General features: G+C 36.9%; 2 protein-coding genes across 4 annotated transcripts in view; one reads left to right on the forward strand and one right to left on the reverse strand.

Annotated features, from left to right (window-relative positions):
- The window catches only part of FBXO40 (F-box protein 40), a 79,352-nt gene that overhangs the window by 39,643 nt on the left and 25,427 nt on the right, over positions 1-14,282 (reverse strand). The gene's annotated exons all lie outside the window — the stretch shown is intronic.
- POLQ (DNA polymerase theta) overlaps positions 1-14,282 on the forward strand; it is a 78,757-nt gene that overhangs the window by 3,114 nt on the left and 61,361 nt on the right. For all 3 annotated transcript variants that reach the window (XR_008553861.1, XM_037525468.2, XM_037525471.1), the window contains exons 4-9: positions 1,271-1,427; positions 4,575-4,683; positions 7,142-7,361; positions 9,841-9,988; positions 12,845-12,991; positions 13,818-14,030. Coding sequence is in view for 2 of the 3 variants with exons in the window: in XM_037525468.2 (XP_037381365.1) it covers positions 1,271-1,427; positions 4,575-4,683; positions 7,142-7,361; positions 9,841-9,988; positions 12,845-12,991; positions 13,818-14,030 (994 nt within the window). In the remaining variant the exon portion in view is untranslated. The remainder of the gene's footprint in view (positions 1-1,270; positions 1,428-4,574; positions 4,684-7,141; positions 7,362-9,840; positions 9,989-12,844; positions 12,992-13,817; positions 14,031-14,282) is intronic.

Below are 14,282 nucleotides of genomic sequence, written 5' to 3' on the forward strand. Positions count from 1 at the left end.
GGCTCAGGGAAGTTCGCTACCTTCACAGTAGTGGCATTATACTGAGTGGTATAGGACTGGATTGAAGCCTGAAAAGGAAATAGTTTAAAGAAGTACCCCACCCTAATTGAGGGCCATTTGGAAATAGTTAGGGGGATGAAGAACAAGATCCATTAGTACTTAGATAAAACTCTAGGGCTATGGTCTGTTAGTCTGTTCTGCATATCTACTGAAATACACTGCTGAGGGGAGCAGCGGGCAAGACAGGAGAAGTCTACTCAGCCATGTGGGTTATCTCCCTGACTAGGGATTGAACTGATGGCACAGTGGCTGGTGACAGATTGAGTGCTGAGACTTTAACCCTTGTGCACCAGGGAGGCCTTTTTAAGGCATTTTTACAAATACAATGCTCTGTTTAAGAGAATAGATTTATTATTGTGATTTTTGAAGTGAAAAAAGGTGCTGTTGGAATGGCAAGATTACTGTGCTCTTAGTCTCCAAAATCTCAGTTTGCCACTATGTCTTTAGCCAGACACATTATCTGATGGGCCTCAGTTTTTCATTGGTAAAATGAACATTTTAACCATAGTATTATGGGTTAACTCAGTAAACACTCAGAAACATTTAATGAATGAATAGTTGTAAGATCTGTGGTCCTAGAAATGTTTCAAGTTATTTCACAGGCCGAATAGCCAAGAAAGCTGATCCTACATGGTAACATCCTCTCAAGTTAGACCAAAGTAACAAAATGATGAAAGGATCCTTTTTATTGAGAAGGTATGTTAAAGTTAAACTGAGAAACAACATGAAAGCCGCACTGCATGTAACTTTTGAAAACTTTTCTCCCATTATATGAAAAAAAATAATCTATAGTATGATAATGAAAATATTTTCTTCATGAAGTATACATTTGTTTCTTAAAGTATTACATCAGTGTTAAAAAAAGAACTAGTTTCTTGCTTATAGATTAAAAATGTTAGCACTTAAGGTAGTCTCCAATTTTAATTTCTACAAATAGTTCTTAGAACTGTTTTATTGAATGGTATCATTAAAATGGCATACTTAATTTTATTTGACTATGTCTTAACAGAAAATCTCTGTACTGAGTTGTCAATTCTAATCTTTTTAATATATGATTCTAAAAAGAACCAGTTGGTTTTTGGCCAGGAATAAGTAAGAGTAACCTGATATGTGTCTCTATGTACTTAGTCTGTGTTCTGAGATAGACTCAATCTATAACTCAAGAATTTAAAACAATTTAACCTGTGTTGTTCTTTTCTACTCAATTCAGAGTCTGTTTCAGGAAGTAGGAATAAAAGTAGATGGTTATATGGGCAGTAGCTCTCCCACAGTACACTTCTCTTCCATGGATATTGCTGTCTGCACAATTGAGAGAGCCAATGGTCTGATCAACCGCCTCATAGAGGAAAAGAAGATGGATCTGCTAGGTAAGAAAACTAGGAAATGAACAAATACTTTTTTTTCTTTTTTTTTTTTTTTTAAAGATTTATTTATTTATTTACACAAGCACTGGGTACAGTCAGAAGTGCGGGAGGGTGAGAAGATTCACCAGAGCCAGAGCAGGGAACAGAATAGGCAGACCAACGAAATACACTGCTGAGGGGAACAGCGGGCATGGCAGGAGAGGTCTGTCGCGCCATGTGGGACCCTCACCAGTGGCCAGGGATCAAACTGGTGCTGCAGAGGCTGTGGGCAACCTCCTACTACACCACCAGGGGAGGCCCAACAAATACTTTCTATTGCATTTTTTTGATGGAATGGAGTGGCACTATTGTGATTCTGGATGTTCAGTTTTTTTTGTTGTTGTCTCATTTAATTCTGGAGATAAGAATCAGCATCTGTAATGTTAGATACTCAGGGGAGGGAGGAAAGGGAGTTTTGTATCCTGCTGATATTCTTGACTGTACTTCTGGTATTTTTATGCTTTAGAAAATAGGGAGGATATCCTTGAACTCCAGAGTCACTTCTCATTACTTCTTCCTATCTAAACTTGACCAGAAATAGGAGGAAATATACTAGAGCTGGATCTGCCATCTCTGCAATTAGTGTGTATGTGTCATTGTCATATTTTTTATTTTTTTTTTTTTATTTTTTTTTTTATTTTTTTTTTTTTTTTATAGAGGCATGTTTTATTTATTTATTTATTTGTTTGTTCATTTGTTTTGTTTATACATGCACTGGGTACAGTCAGAAGCGCGGGAGGGTGAGAGAATTCACCAGAGCCAGAGCGGGGAGCAGAACAGGCAGAAGGACCGAAGTACACTGCTGAGGGGAGCAGCGGGTGGCAGGAGAGGTCTGCGCACCATGTGGGACCCTCCTCCGGTGGCCGGGGAGCAGCCGGGAATCGAACCGGCGCCGCAGAGGCTGCGGGCAGCTTCGCAACCCAGCGCTCTACCGCTGCGCCACCGGGGAGGCCCGTCATTGTCATATTTTGGTATTGTCATATCTAGATTCGGCCTGGATCCAGAAGCTGCTGTTTAGCAGGGTAATGGTAGGGAGGTACAGATACTGACACTGTATTTGAGCTTGGGACTTCAGGAAGATTTTCTACCTTAATCTTTTTATTTTTATTTATTTGTTTGTTTGTTTGTTTATTTATTGCTGTTTAGGAAAGCCTACTATGTAGAAGTAGCAACAAGAAGAGAATGGCTGTAACAGCAACAGAAGCAGCAAGTGTATCAGTTAGCTACTCGTTGATAACTTGGTGAACTTAAATAGTAAAGGTGGAGTTGATAGGGTGGGCAGTGAAATCAAAGATTAATAAGACATGGACACTGCTTTATAAAGCTTGGAGAGAAATCACATTCATCATTTTGTCAGAATTGTCTCGTGGTGGCCCCACTGGACTTTAAATATCTGGAGCACTACAATAGGATTTTATTAAATGTTATATCCAATATACCTAGCACAATTCCTGGCATTCTAGGTAGATTACTATTTTTGGATAGATGAATGAATGAATGCTGAAATAACTCATTTTCAGTATGATTTGGAGATAGTTGACTGATGAGGAAAGGAAAATTTTATATCATTAGGAAATAGTCTGAAAGGTCTTGATTTTGGTTGGGAGAATTTGTGGGGTGACAACAGTGTAAACTGATGTTATCAAAATGTTTAAAGAAGGTGTTGGTTGATAATGAATTTTCAATAATTCTGGAGCATTATTCCAAGTGTATTGACTGGTTTGATTTTCCAAATAGTATATAAGGGGTTACAATCATATTTTTATTTTGTGGTGACTTACTAGTTTACCATGATCAAACAGAAACATCCCTTAAAAATCATTTGGGAGCCTCCCCTGGTGGCGCAGGCGGTTGAGCGCCACGCTGTGAAGCTGTCCGCAGCCTCTGCAGTGCTGGTTCAATCCTGGCCTGTGGGCGAGGGTCCCACATAGTGCAGCAGACCTCTCCTGTTGCACCTGCTGCTCCCCTCAGTAGTGTATTTTGTCGGTCTGCCTGTTCTGTTCCCCACTCTGTCTCTGCTGAGTCTTCTCACCCTCCTGCGCATCTGGCCTGTACCCCATTTCTTGTATAAATAAATAAATCTTTAAAAAAAAAATCATTTGGTTTTGACAGCACTCCATCTGTCCACCTGTGACTATGCAGGTACTTCTTTTCACCAACTCTCTCCCTTTGCAGGGCAGCAGCCTTCTTGCCTGCCCGTGACTGTGCCATGCCGGGACTTCTCTTCACTGACCTCCCTCAATGAAGGCCGCTTTCCTCCACGCCGCCAACCTGCAACCACGCAGGCCTCTTTCAGCAAACCTGTCTCTTTCAGGGCAGCTCTTCCTGCTTGTGTCTATACAAGTGTCCTTTATTCTTCTGTCCCTTTCCCTAATAAACCTGTCCTTTAAATTTAAAAAAACAAAAATCATTTGGTTTTGCTCTGATTCTATTTTTATGAGCAACTTTCTAATATGACTATGGTTGCTCTGGCTGTTTGCCCTGTAGAAAAGTCAATATTCAATATACTGAATAACTGTCATAGAAGTCTTAGATATCTCATAGTACATATATTTCTACAAAGTTGCCAATTAGAAGTGCCTAAGTAAAGGGAGGCAGTTATCCTTGAGTAGGTTAGTCAGCAATTTTTTTTTTAAGATTCAGAATATATTGTATTAGCATCACTTATGCTGTCTGAAATATATTAGAAAAAAATTGACCATTATGTGGAGTCTTAATTTTTTGTTCTATGGTTAGGAATTTCCTTTGGGCCTCTCAGTGCTACCATCTGCCGGCCTGAGTTTGATCCCAGGTGAGGGAGGTAAACCCACATGGGACAGCAGACCTCTCTTGTTTTGCCCACTGCTCCCCTTTGCAGTGTGTTTCAGTAGATCTGCCTCTTTTGCTCCTCACTGTGTCTCTGGTTGAATCCTCTCTCACATAAACACACACCCCCTCTGGCCTACACCCAAATTCTTCTATGTAAAAATAAATAAACAAAATCTTAAAAAAACAATTACATTACTTGTAATATTTTGTAACACTAGCTACTTACTGTTTACTATATAAGATACTGAGTCTTAAAATTCTCTTGTGAAACTCTGTAAAACCTAGTATTTGGAAAATCTCTAGGGATGGTGGTTGTGGATGAATTACATATGCTGGGAGACTGTCACCGAGGGTATCTGCTGGAACTTTTACTGACGAAGATTTGCTATATTACTCAGAAATCATCATCTTGGTGAGTCCCTGAAATAACTGAATTCCTTAGATTCCAAACAGTGTTGAGAATGTGTCTGCAAAATTACATAAGTAAATAAATTAAAGGAGAGTAGTAATAATTTAGAAGAAATTCATTTACAGCAGTTCATTTTTGTTCCAAAGAAAGAACTAAAAGCACTGAAGTGGTTTTATACCCATTTCAAGAAAACATTCTTGAATTTCTGACTGCTCACTACTTTTGCGATAGAAAATTTAAAATTCAGTTTTCCCATTTATCAGTTATACACATATCTTTAAGTAGTCAAAGCTAATTTTGAAAAATAGCATTTCTTTATCTCCCAAAGAAGTTATTTGCAACTCAGAGTTTTTAAAAAAATTTCTTTACATTGGTGTCTCTAAATGCATCTACTTGAGTTTTGAACTTTAAACATTATACTATAAAAGAAATCCATAGCGATCTCCTTTTTATGTTCTTTACCTAATCTCTGCCCACCAGCAACCCCCACCTCTTTATTCTCTTTCCATTCTCCAAATTATAGTTATAATTTTGCTTAGATCAGTATTTAGTGTTACACTATTATGACTGTATAAATACCATTTGTCAGCTGAGCCATGGAGCATGATGACTTTTACTTTCTAAATTACTCTTTGTTAGCTTCATAATTCATAAAGGTTTTTTTTGTTTATTGGTTTGGTGTTCTATGGACTTATCACTGAATTATCCCTTATCTTTTCCCCACTGGTGTAAATTTCTACCTAATATATTTCAACACATTCGTTATTCTAACAAATTCATCTTATTGAAGTTTCTCCTAAACCCTTCTTAGTTGTTCTAGTCTGTGTAACTATGTGAGCTGCACAACAGTTATCTTCAAATCTCTCTTTATGTTATCATTCCTATTGCCAATTGCTTGAATCAGAGCCCCCTTTTTAGGATTACATGTCTTTCTCTGGAAAGTTTCTCTTAAAACTCAAATGAGTTTACTTCCTCTTTTGGATGGAGGTAGTTTTCAGGAAGTTTTCTTTTATTTCAGTATGAGCATAATTTTTTTGAAAACTTGCGTGTCTGAAAATGCCTTATAATTATTTTATAGATTGCCCTGGTATAAAAGCCAAGATTTTAAATATTTTTCCTTGAGAGTTTGAAGACATTACTTCATTTTCTTATTATTTTTGAGAAACCCAGTAGCATGCTGCTGCTTCATCTTTTGTGTAAGATTATGTTATTCTCTCTGGGAGCTTTTTTTAGAGCTCTGTTTCTTCTTCAGTGTGAAATTTCACCCTGAGATCTTGATGTTACTCTGTTTATATTTATTGTGCTGGTACTCAACAGTTCAAGGTTATTTCAACATATCTTTCCCAGTATGTGAGACAACATCCAGATAATTCTTGTACATTCCAAATCAGTAGACATATGGAAGATATGACTAGTACAAACTGTACTAGTCAGTTCAAACTGTGCTAGTCATAAGGGATGTATGTAGAATAACTACCAAATGGCAGCATACTGTATGTATGTAACATACAGTAACACATGGAACATTTAAAAAAGTATTTACCACATACAGAGCAACATATATATACACCAACATGTATATACAACATGTATATACACCATGGAATATTACTCAGCATTCAAAAAAGATAAACACATGAAATTTGCAGCAACATGGATGGTGCTGGAAGGGATCATGCTCAGCTAAATAAGCCAGAAAGAAAAAGAAAAATACCGGATGGTCTCACTCATAGCAAGAATCTAGAAAATTTAAATAAGGGACCAGGAAAATGAATAACTATAAGAAAGTGAAAATCAAAATCAACAAAAAGCTATGAACCAGAGACACTCTAAGGGGGGTGGGGGGCGGGGAGGGGAGGGATTGGGGTCAAAATAAGGGGATTGCAATTGTATGGGGAATATAAAAATAAAATTATTAAAAAAAAATATAATGCTGCAGAAAGCAGAAGGAAAGAAATGATGAAGACAAAGCAACTCTTAATGAAAGATGAAAGTAATTAACCAGAACATTAAAAAAATTGTATAAACCTACCCCAAAACCCCACAACCCTATATGTCAGTGGGCAAGGAACCTGAACAGACGTTTAGAAGACGGTATCCAAATGGTCCATAAATATAATATGATGCTTAATCTCATTAGTAATCAAGGATACATAAATTATTTCTTCAAACATATTACCACATTCTCTATAATGGCTAGCATTAAAAAGATTGGAAATACTAGTGACAAGGATATGGAACAATAAACCACCAACTATGGGAGTGTTACTTTGGCACAGTCTCTTCGAAAGACTATTCAATAAAATTAAAGCTGTGACCCAGTAATTTTACTGCTAGGTATATACCCTAAAGGATGTATGTTTGTAAGTACCAAGGGACAGTATCTAAAATGTTGTTGGCAGCACTCTTTGTAATTAACATTCTATATCTTTCAGTATCATTTTTCATTTGTTTTTCATAGCTACACAGATTTAGCCAATCCCCTGTCTAATGCCATACAGATTGTTGGCATGAGTGCAACTCTTCCTAATTTGGAGCTTGTGGCTTCCTGGTTGAATGCTGAACTCTACCACACTGACTTTCGTCCTGTACCACTGTTGGAATCAGTTAAAATTGGAAATTCCATATATGATTCTTCAATGAAGCTTTTGAGGGAATTTCATCCTGTGCTACAAGTGAAGGTAAGTTACTATTTTTATACCATAGTCACTGTGTTTGGTTGTATTTTCTAACCAGGTAACAGTTTTGGAGTTGTATAAATTAGGGATGGCAAAGTAATTAAATATGCATTACATACCATTAGAAAGAATATTAATATTAAGGGCCTCCCTAGTGGTGCAGGGGGTTAGGTCCCACACTATGAAGCTATCCCCAGCCACTGCAGCACAAGTTCAATCCCTGGCCAGGGAGCTAACCCACATGGCGCAGCAGATGGCTCCTGTCTTGCGTGCTGCTCCCCTCAGCAGTGTATTTCAGTCTGTCTGCCTGTTCTGCTCCTCGCTGTGTCTCTGGTGAATCCTCTCACTGCTGCAGACCAGCTCAGCGGTGGCGGGAGATCGAGACAGTCTCAGGGTTGAGTGAGAACGAGCAAAAGGTGGTCGAAGGAATTAGGGCGGGGGACAAGAAAGAATGACACACAGACACACTCAACGGAGTGAAAATCTGAGTGTAATTTGCTCAAATCATTACGCATATTTATACATTTTCAAAAGGCATTAGGTCACACAAAATCTATTTTCCCAGCATAACAATGTTTCTTGTTACCTAGGCATAGAATACAATTTTCTAGCTAATAGTTTACAAGTTGCTAAGCATATGTGGTTACATTTCCTGAAACTGATTTTTACATATATAGAAAAAGTCAGGTAAGAAAATTAATTATGGACAAGTTGCTAAGTTACTACTTATTCAGAAACAATGATTAACTGGTTAATGGTTAAACTGCTTTGTAGGTAATTCCATCAGGCTTGTTTGTAGGCAACGCTCTTAGCAGCCTTGTTTTCAAGCAAAGAAGGGGTTTTTTACTGCAGGCTTATTGCCTAGATTGGGCTTATCAAACAAGGCTTGTAGGCCTTTTTTGATCTGAATGCCCAAGTTTATTATGATGAAGCCCCTCGGGGACTGCGCCTGTCTTAGGTCGTCAGGAGTCACAGACATGAGGCTGGCCAGTGCCTTCTTTAGTCTGCCCCTGATCTTACCCGTCATTGACTGTCCAGTCCAGCGCACAGGGGAAGAGGGTCTTACGTACTCTATTTGTGAGCATCCACAGTACAGCCACTCTTTATTTCATCCAATTACTGGCGAGCAATGGTGGCAACAGTGGCATTGCCAACCATGGAGGCAGGAGCTGCCACACTCTCACCCCCCACACCTCTGGCCTGTACCCCAGTTCTTGTATGCATAAATAAGTAAATCTTTTTAAAAAAGAAAAAAGAAAGAGTATTAATATTAAGCTAGTGTGTTTGATATTAAATAATTGGTAGTGATGGTGAGAAGAAATGTAGCTGTGCTTTAAATTACATATAAATATAAATAATTTTGTAGATTTTTCTTTTTAATTGGGAAAAGGTATTCTAATGTGCAAATCAGCCTTTTGTTAAATGGTAGGTATAGTGTAGAGTGTAAGAAATACCATTTTGGAGTCGTGGAGACCTATCTGATATCTAATGATGATACTGGATATGGCTGTGATATTAGTTAAATCCAAAACCTTTCTGAATGTAGTATCTTCTGTAAAACTGAATACTTATCTTTAATATTGTTGCAGTGTCACTTTCTCAGACCATCCTTGGCCACCTTTATCTAGATAATACTGCCCTTATACTCTTGGTCCCTATTTTTCCTGTCTTATTTTTCTCCTGAATACTTTTCAAAAGGGAACATACTAGGAGTTAAGTGTACCTACCTTGTTTTTGTTATTATCTACCTCTTCTTAATGGAGTAGAAACACTCTGAAGGCAAATCTTTTTTTTTCTAATTTGTTCTCCACCCCCAGTACTTAGAACAGTATCTGACACATAGTAAGTATTTGTTTTAATGAGTAAGTAGATGGGTGAATTAATTCATTTACACATACTGACCTTCTAGTTTTGAGAACTCACTGGGCCACTACTGAATATTCATATGTGTTCTTTGTTCTGCCTGATGTTTTTTTTTGTCCCCCTCCCCCCTTAACCTTTCATTGAGATAATGTCTGCCTCCTTCATATATCAGTTAAAACATCGTTTTCTCAGGGAAACCTTTCTTTCAGATTTCTGTTAAATTTCTGTCAAATAAGGGGCCTCAAAATACCATACAGTTGTTTTACATCTTATGGTTATATTTTACATTTATTTGTTTAGTGCTTAAATATGTTTCCCCAGTGAGCCCTGGTTTTCTTTTGCTCACCACGGTATCTCCACTGCCCAGGGGTTGAAGAGCCGTAAAAGTAGAATGAATAGAAAATATATTCGTCTCACTTTATATAAGATTTATTTCTTTTTTTTTTTTCCTCTTGTTTTATTTTTTTCTTTGTTACTGATTTTGTACTTGACTTTTATTATATTTTTCTGTTAGGCTTTCATAAAGCCTTCCCCATGAAGCAAAATAAATGACTTTAAATTAATATGAAAATGTTTTGAAAGTTCCACCTGAGTGGCTATTTCTCTTTGTTATTTTTAGGGAGATGAGGACCATGTTGTTAGTTTATGTTATGAGACCATTCGTGATAACTATTCAGTATTACTTTTCTGTCCATCAAAGAAATGGTGTGAGAAACTGGCAGAGATCATTGCCCGTGAGTTTTACAATTTACACCATCAAACTGAGGGTAAGTTATGGATGAAAATGGAAGTTTGTATATTTAGTACATTTACTTGAAAGTAATTTTAATGATTTTATTGGCTTTTTCTTATGTTGGCCTCAGTCTGCCCACTATGTACTCCTTTACAACACTCTGCTTTGTTGACTGATTCTTTCCTTATTTTCATTTTAGACAGTGTGTACACAGATTCAGGCTATTCTTCACATTGTTAGAATACTGGGTTTATGCAAATTTATGTAAAGTTCTTCATCTATAATCCATGGACTTTGAGAAGTGAATATTTGAGGCCCCTAAATTGCATATAAAACTTCAAACACACATTTTTCTGGTAAAAACAGCCTTATCTTTCTTTATATTTTTAAACTCCAACTATAAAAAGAATCACATGTAAATATACCTATAGATATATACAAATATATTTTGAAATCAGCTTTGTTTAGATACAATTTACATACAATAACGTAACATTTTAAGTATAATTTAATGAATTTAAACAAATGTATACACCTGATTAATCTCCGCTATAATAAACACATAGATCATCACTCTAAAATGTTCTCTTCTGTCCTTTTGTTATCAGTTTCCTCCTTCTCTCCCCAGTTTCAGGCATCCACTTACCTGACATTCTAGATCAGTTGTTATTTTTCAAGAATTTCATGTAAATCAAATCATGTATTACATATGTGTTTTTTGTTCTGGCTTCTTTCATTAAGCATGTTTTTTTTTTTTTTTAAAGATTTATTTATTTATTTATACAAGCACTGGGTACAGTCAGAAGCGCGGGAGGGTGAGAGAATTCACCAGAGCCAGAGCAGGGAGCAGAACAGGCAGACTGACAAAATACACTGCTGAGGGGAGCAGTGGGCCCTGAAGGAGATGTCTGTCGCACTATGTGGGACCCTCGTCGGCAGCCAGGGATCGAACCGGTGCTGCAGAGGCTGCGGGCAGCTTCGCAGCCCAGCGCTCAACTGCTGCACCACCAGGGGAGGCCCTCAGCATGATATTTTTAAGATTCATCCAGGTCATATTTTTCAGTTGGTTATCTTTTATTTCTGAATAGTGATCTACAGTATGGCTATAAGCACAAGTATATATTTTTTACGACTCTAGGATGAACACTATTCCTTTATCACTTTTACTAACTTGTGGTTCCTTGGGGTCCAAGATAAATGTAGGAAGGACAGAGACCAGTTCTATTACAAAATATTGGGATGTTTTATTACTTCTTTATGTTAGTGGCATCATGAGGACAGGTAATACATTTTTTTTTTAAGTCTAACTTCAACAAAAAAACTTTACCGGAATTTTATATTGGATAAATTCTGTTGCAAGTTTATAATATCTCTTCTAAATCCCTCTTAATTGATATTTCTGCACTGCCAACTTGTGTTTCTCATGTTGTACCATGAGAATTTGTATTCCTCATTAACCAGAATCATTGTAATTATATATTTTCTTTGTTTCAGGTTCTGTTTACTTTGATTTATAGCAGTGGTTCCCAAATTCTAGACTATGATGAAATTTTCACCAGAAAAGTAAAGTCAAGGCAGCACATTTTTCATAAGGCTAAAATTTAAATTTTGAAATTATCCCCACTAATTTTTTATGTCACGATAACTTTTCTTTTGAAATAAAGATATTGGTAAATGGTAATTTAAAATATCATAGTTGTACGTAATATAATAAAACATTGGCAACCCTCTTTGGGTTCTCAAAATTTGAAGGAAAATTTACTTTAAAAAGTTAAAAAAATAGATAAGATAAAATATACAATATGTCAAGTGTATATATTTTTAATTGTACTATTTTTTACTGAGGTATCATTGGTTTACAATGTATATAATTTTTTAAAAAGATTGATTTATTTATGCATACAAGAACTGGGGTACAGGCCAGAGGTGTGGGGCGGGGGTGAGAGGATTCACCAGAGACCAAGTGGGGAGCAGAACAGGCAGATTGACCGAAATACACCTCTGAGGGGAGCAGCGGGTGAGTCAGGAGAGGTCTGCTGCGCCATGTGGGTAGCTCCCTGGCCTGGGATCGAACTCATGCTGCAGTGGCTGTGGAAGCCTCACAGATTGCGTCTTAACCCCCTGTGCCACCAGGGAGGCCCTGTGTATGATTATTTAGAGGTACAGGTTCACACCTCTTTAGATGTATGTTACCACACCATGCCCCTCAACAAAGCACCAAAAAACTGCCACTATTATAAAAAGTTTTACTAGTTAGAATCCAAAACTTTGGGAAATTATTTAAGAAAATGTAGTATCTATATTTAAGAAAGTTATTACTCGGGGAGATGGTTACATAGATAGGAAAAAAAACAGAGGTAATGGGTGATATTAATTATCACATTAGTACCAAGGAATCTAAAAAATTTGTCACAGAGAACTAAGTTCTTATGTGATTCTGATACTGCTGATATTGAGAAGACATACACATTGAGCAAGACTTCTGATTTTTATATATCTTCTGACTTTTGGTTTTTAGGCTCTGAATATTACAGATACTCTGAGTGAATAGTGTCTGTAATCTTCCCACCCAGTCATTCAACTGGTTCCTTTGATCCCCCTGTGTACTTGGTCTCACCCCAGTACATTGTTTACTAAACTTTGGTGTACCTTAGAATTCACTGGAAAGATTTATAATTCCTTATTTCCAGTTTGCTCCCTACTACATTACAATGTACAGGGATTAGGGCCTACATCAATAGTTTTAAAGGTGTCTAGGTGATTATTGTGTGTAGTAATTTCAGAACTCTTGCTCTAGTATTTACCTCTGTCATGACATAGACATCACTTTAAAGGAGTCCAGCCACAGGTAAGCAGTGTTAATCATTTTGTTTGTGTGTGTGTGTGACAGGACCGATAAGATCATCTGAACTTCCACCAGTGATTCTGGAGCAAAAAGGTCTCTCAGAAGTAATGGATCAATTAAAACATTTGCCTTCAGGACTGGATTCTGTTTTGCAAAAAACTGTACCATGGGGAGTAGCATTTCATCATGCAGGTATCCATATTAATAATCTGTCAAAAATCCTCATAATTTATATAATATTTGAGTGCATTTGATTTCTTGTAATCCACACTTCATACTCTTACATTTTAAGAAATTGTGTAAGATTAAACAAAAGTAAGACAAATGTGTTTACTTATCTGTGTAGTATAAGATATAGGCTTCTTTTTTTTTTTTTTTTTTTTTGTGGGACCCTCGCCGGTGGCCGGGGATCGAACTGGCACTTCAGAGCCTGAGGGCAGCCTCGCAACCCAGCGCTCAAATGCTGCACCACCAGGGGAGGCCCAAGATATAGGCTTTTTTATACCTTTGGGGAAGTATATTCTAAAACTGTTTCCTTTCTGTTCTGTATTTCCTTAAAATTTAGGGTGGAATGGTACTTTCTAACCTAATTTTATGCCACTCTGAGTGTCTCATTTTATCTCAACATGTGTTGAAATATTCTCACCAATATATCAAAATCAAATTAATTCTAGAAATTACCATATTGTATTTTGAGAGTGCTAGAAGTTTTTTAAAAACAAATAGGTTGTCAAAATTACCAGGATTATGATAGTTGCTGAATTAAACAACTTTAGCTTGTAGCAGATTCTCAGATCCATTTTTAAGTGATCAAGCACAGTATTTATATTATGTGTTGATAAATACATGTCACTGAATCTTCCCCCTTTTTTTTAATTTATTTTTTATTTTTATATTCACCAAACAATTGCAACCCCCTGATTTTGACCCCAATCCCTCCTTTCCCCACCCCACCCCCCCAAAGTATATCTCTGGTTCATAGTTGTTTGTTGATTTTGACCCCCCCCCTTTTTTTTAGGTCTTACTTTTGAGGAGAGGGATATCATTGAAGGAGCCTTCCGTCAAGGTCAGATTCGGGTCTTGACAGCAACTTCTACTCTTTCATCTGGGGTGAACTTACCTGCACGTCGTGTAATTATTCGGACTCCTATTTTTAGTGGTCGACCTCTTGATATTCTTACTTATAAGCAGATGGTTGGTCGTGCTGGCAGGAAAGGTGTGGACACACTAGGTGAGTTTAATTATGATGGTATTGCTAAGGACTGCATCAATGTACTTAAAATTTGACTATTCCTGGCAATCCATTTCTTATCATGATGTATTTCTTTGTTATCCAATGCACTATGTCATCCTTTTAGATTTACTTATTATTTATAATGAGTATAACTTAATCTTCACATTGTCAATCATTGATTTCCTGCTTATGTAGAATTAAGATTTTCTTATATGTACTGAAATTATATATGATGCTTATTATATATAC

The sequence above is a fragment of the Talpa occidentalis genome, unplaced genomic scaffold, assembly GCF_014898055.3.
Source record: "Talpa occidentalis isolate TD23 unplaced genomic scaffold, MPIMG_talOcc4v2.1 talOcc4.4, whole genome shotgun sequence".
Lineage (NCBI taxonomy): Eukaryota > Metazoa > Chordata > Mammalia > Eulipotyphla > Talpidae > Talpa > Talpa occidentalis.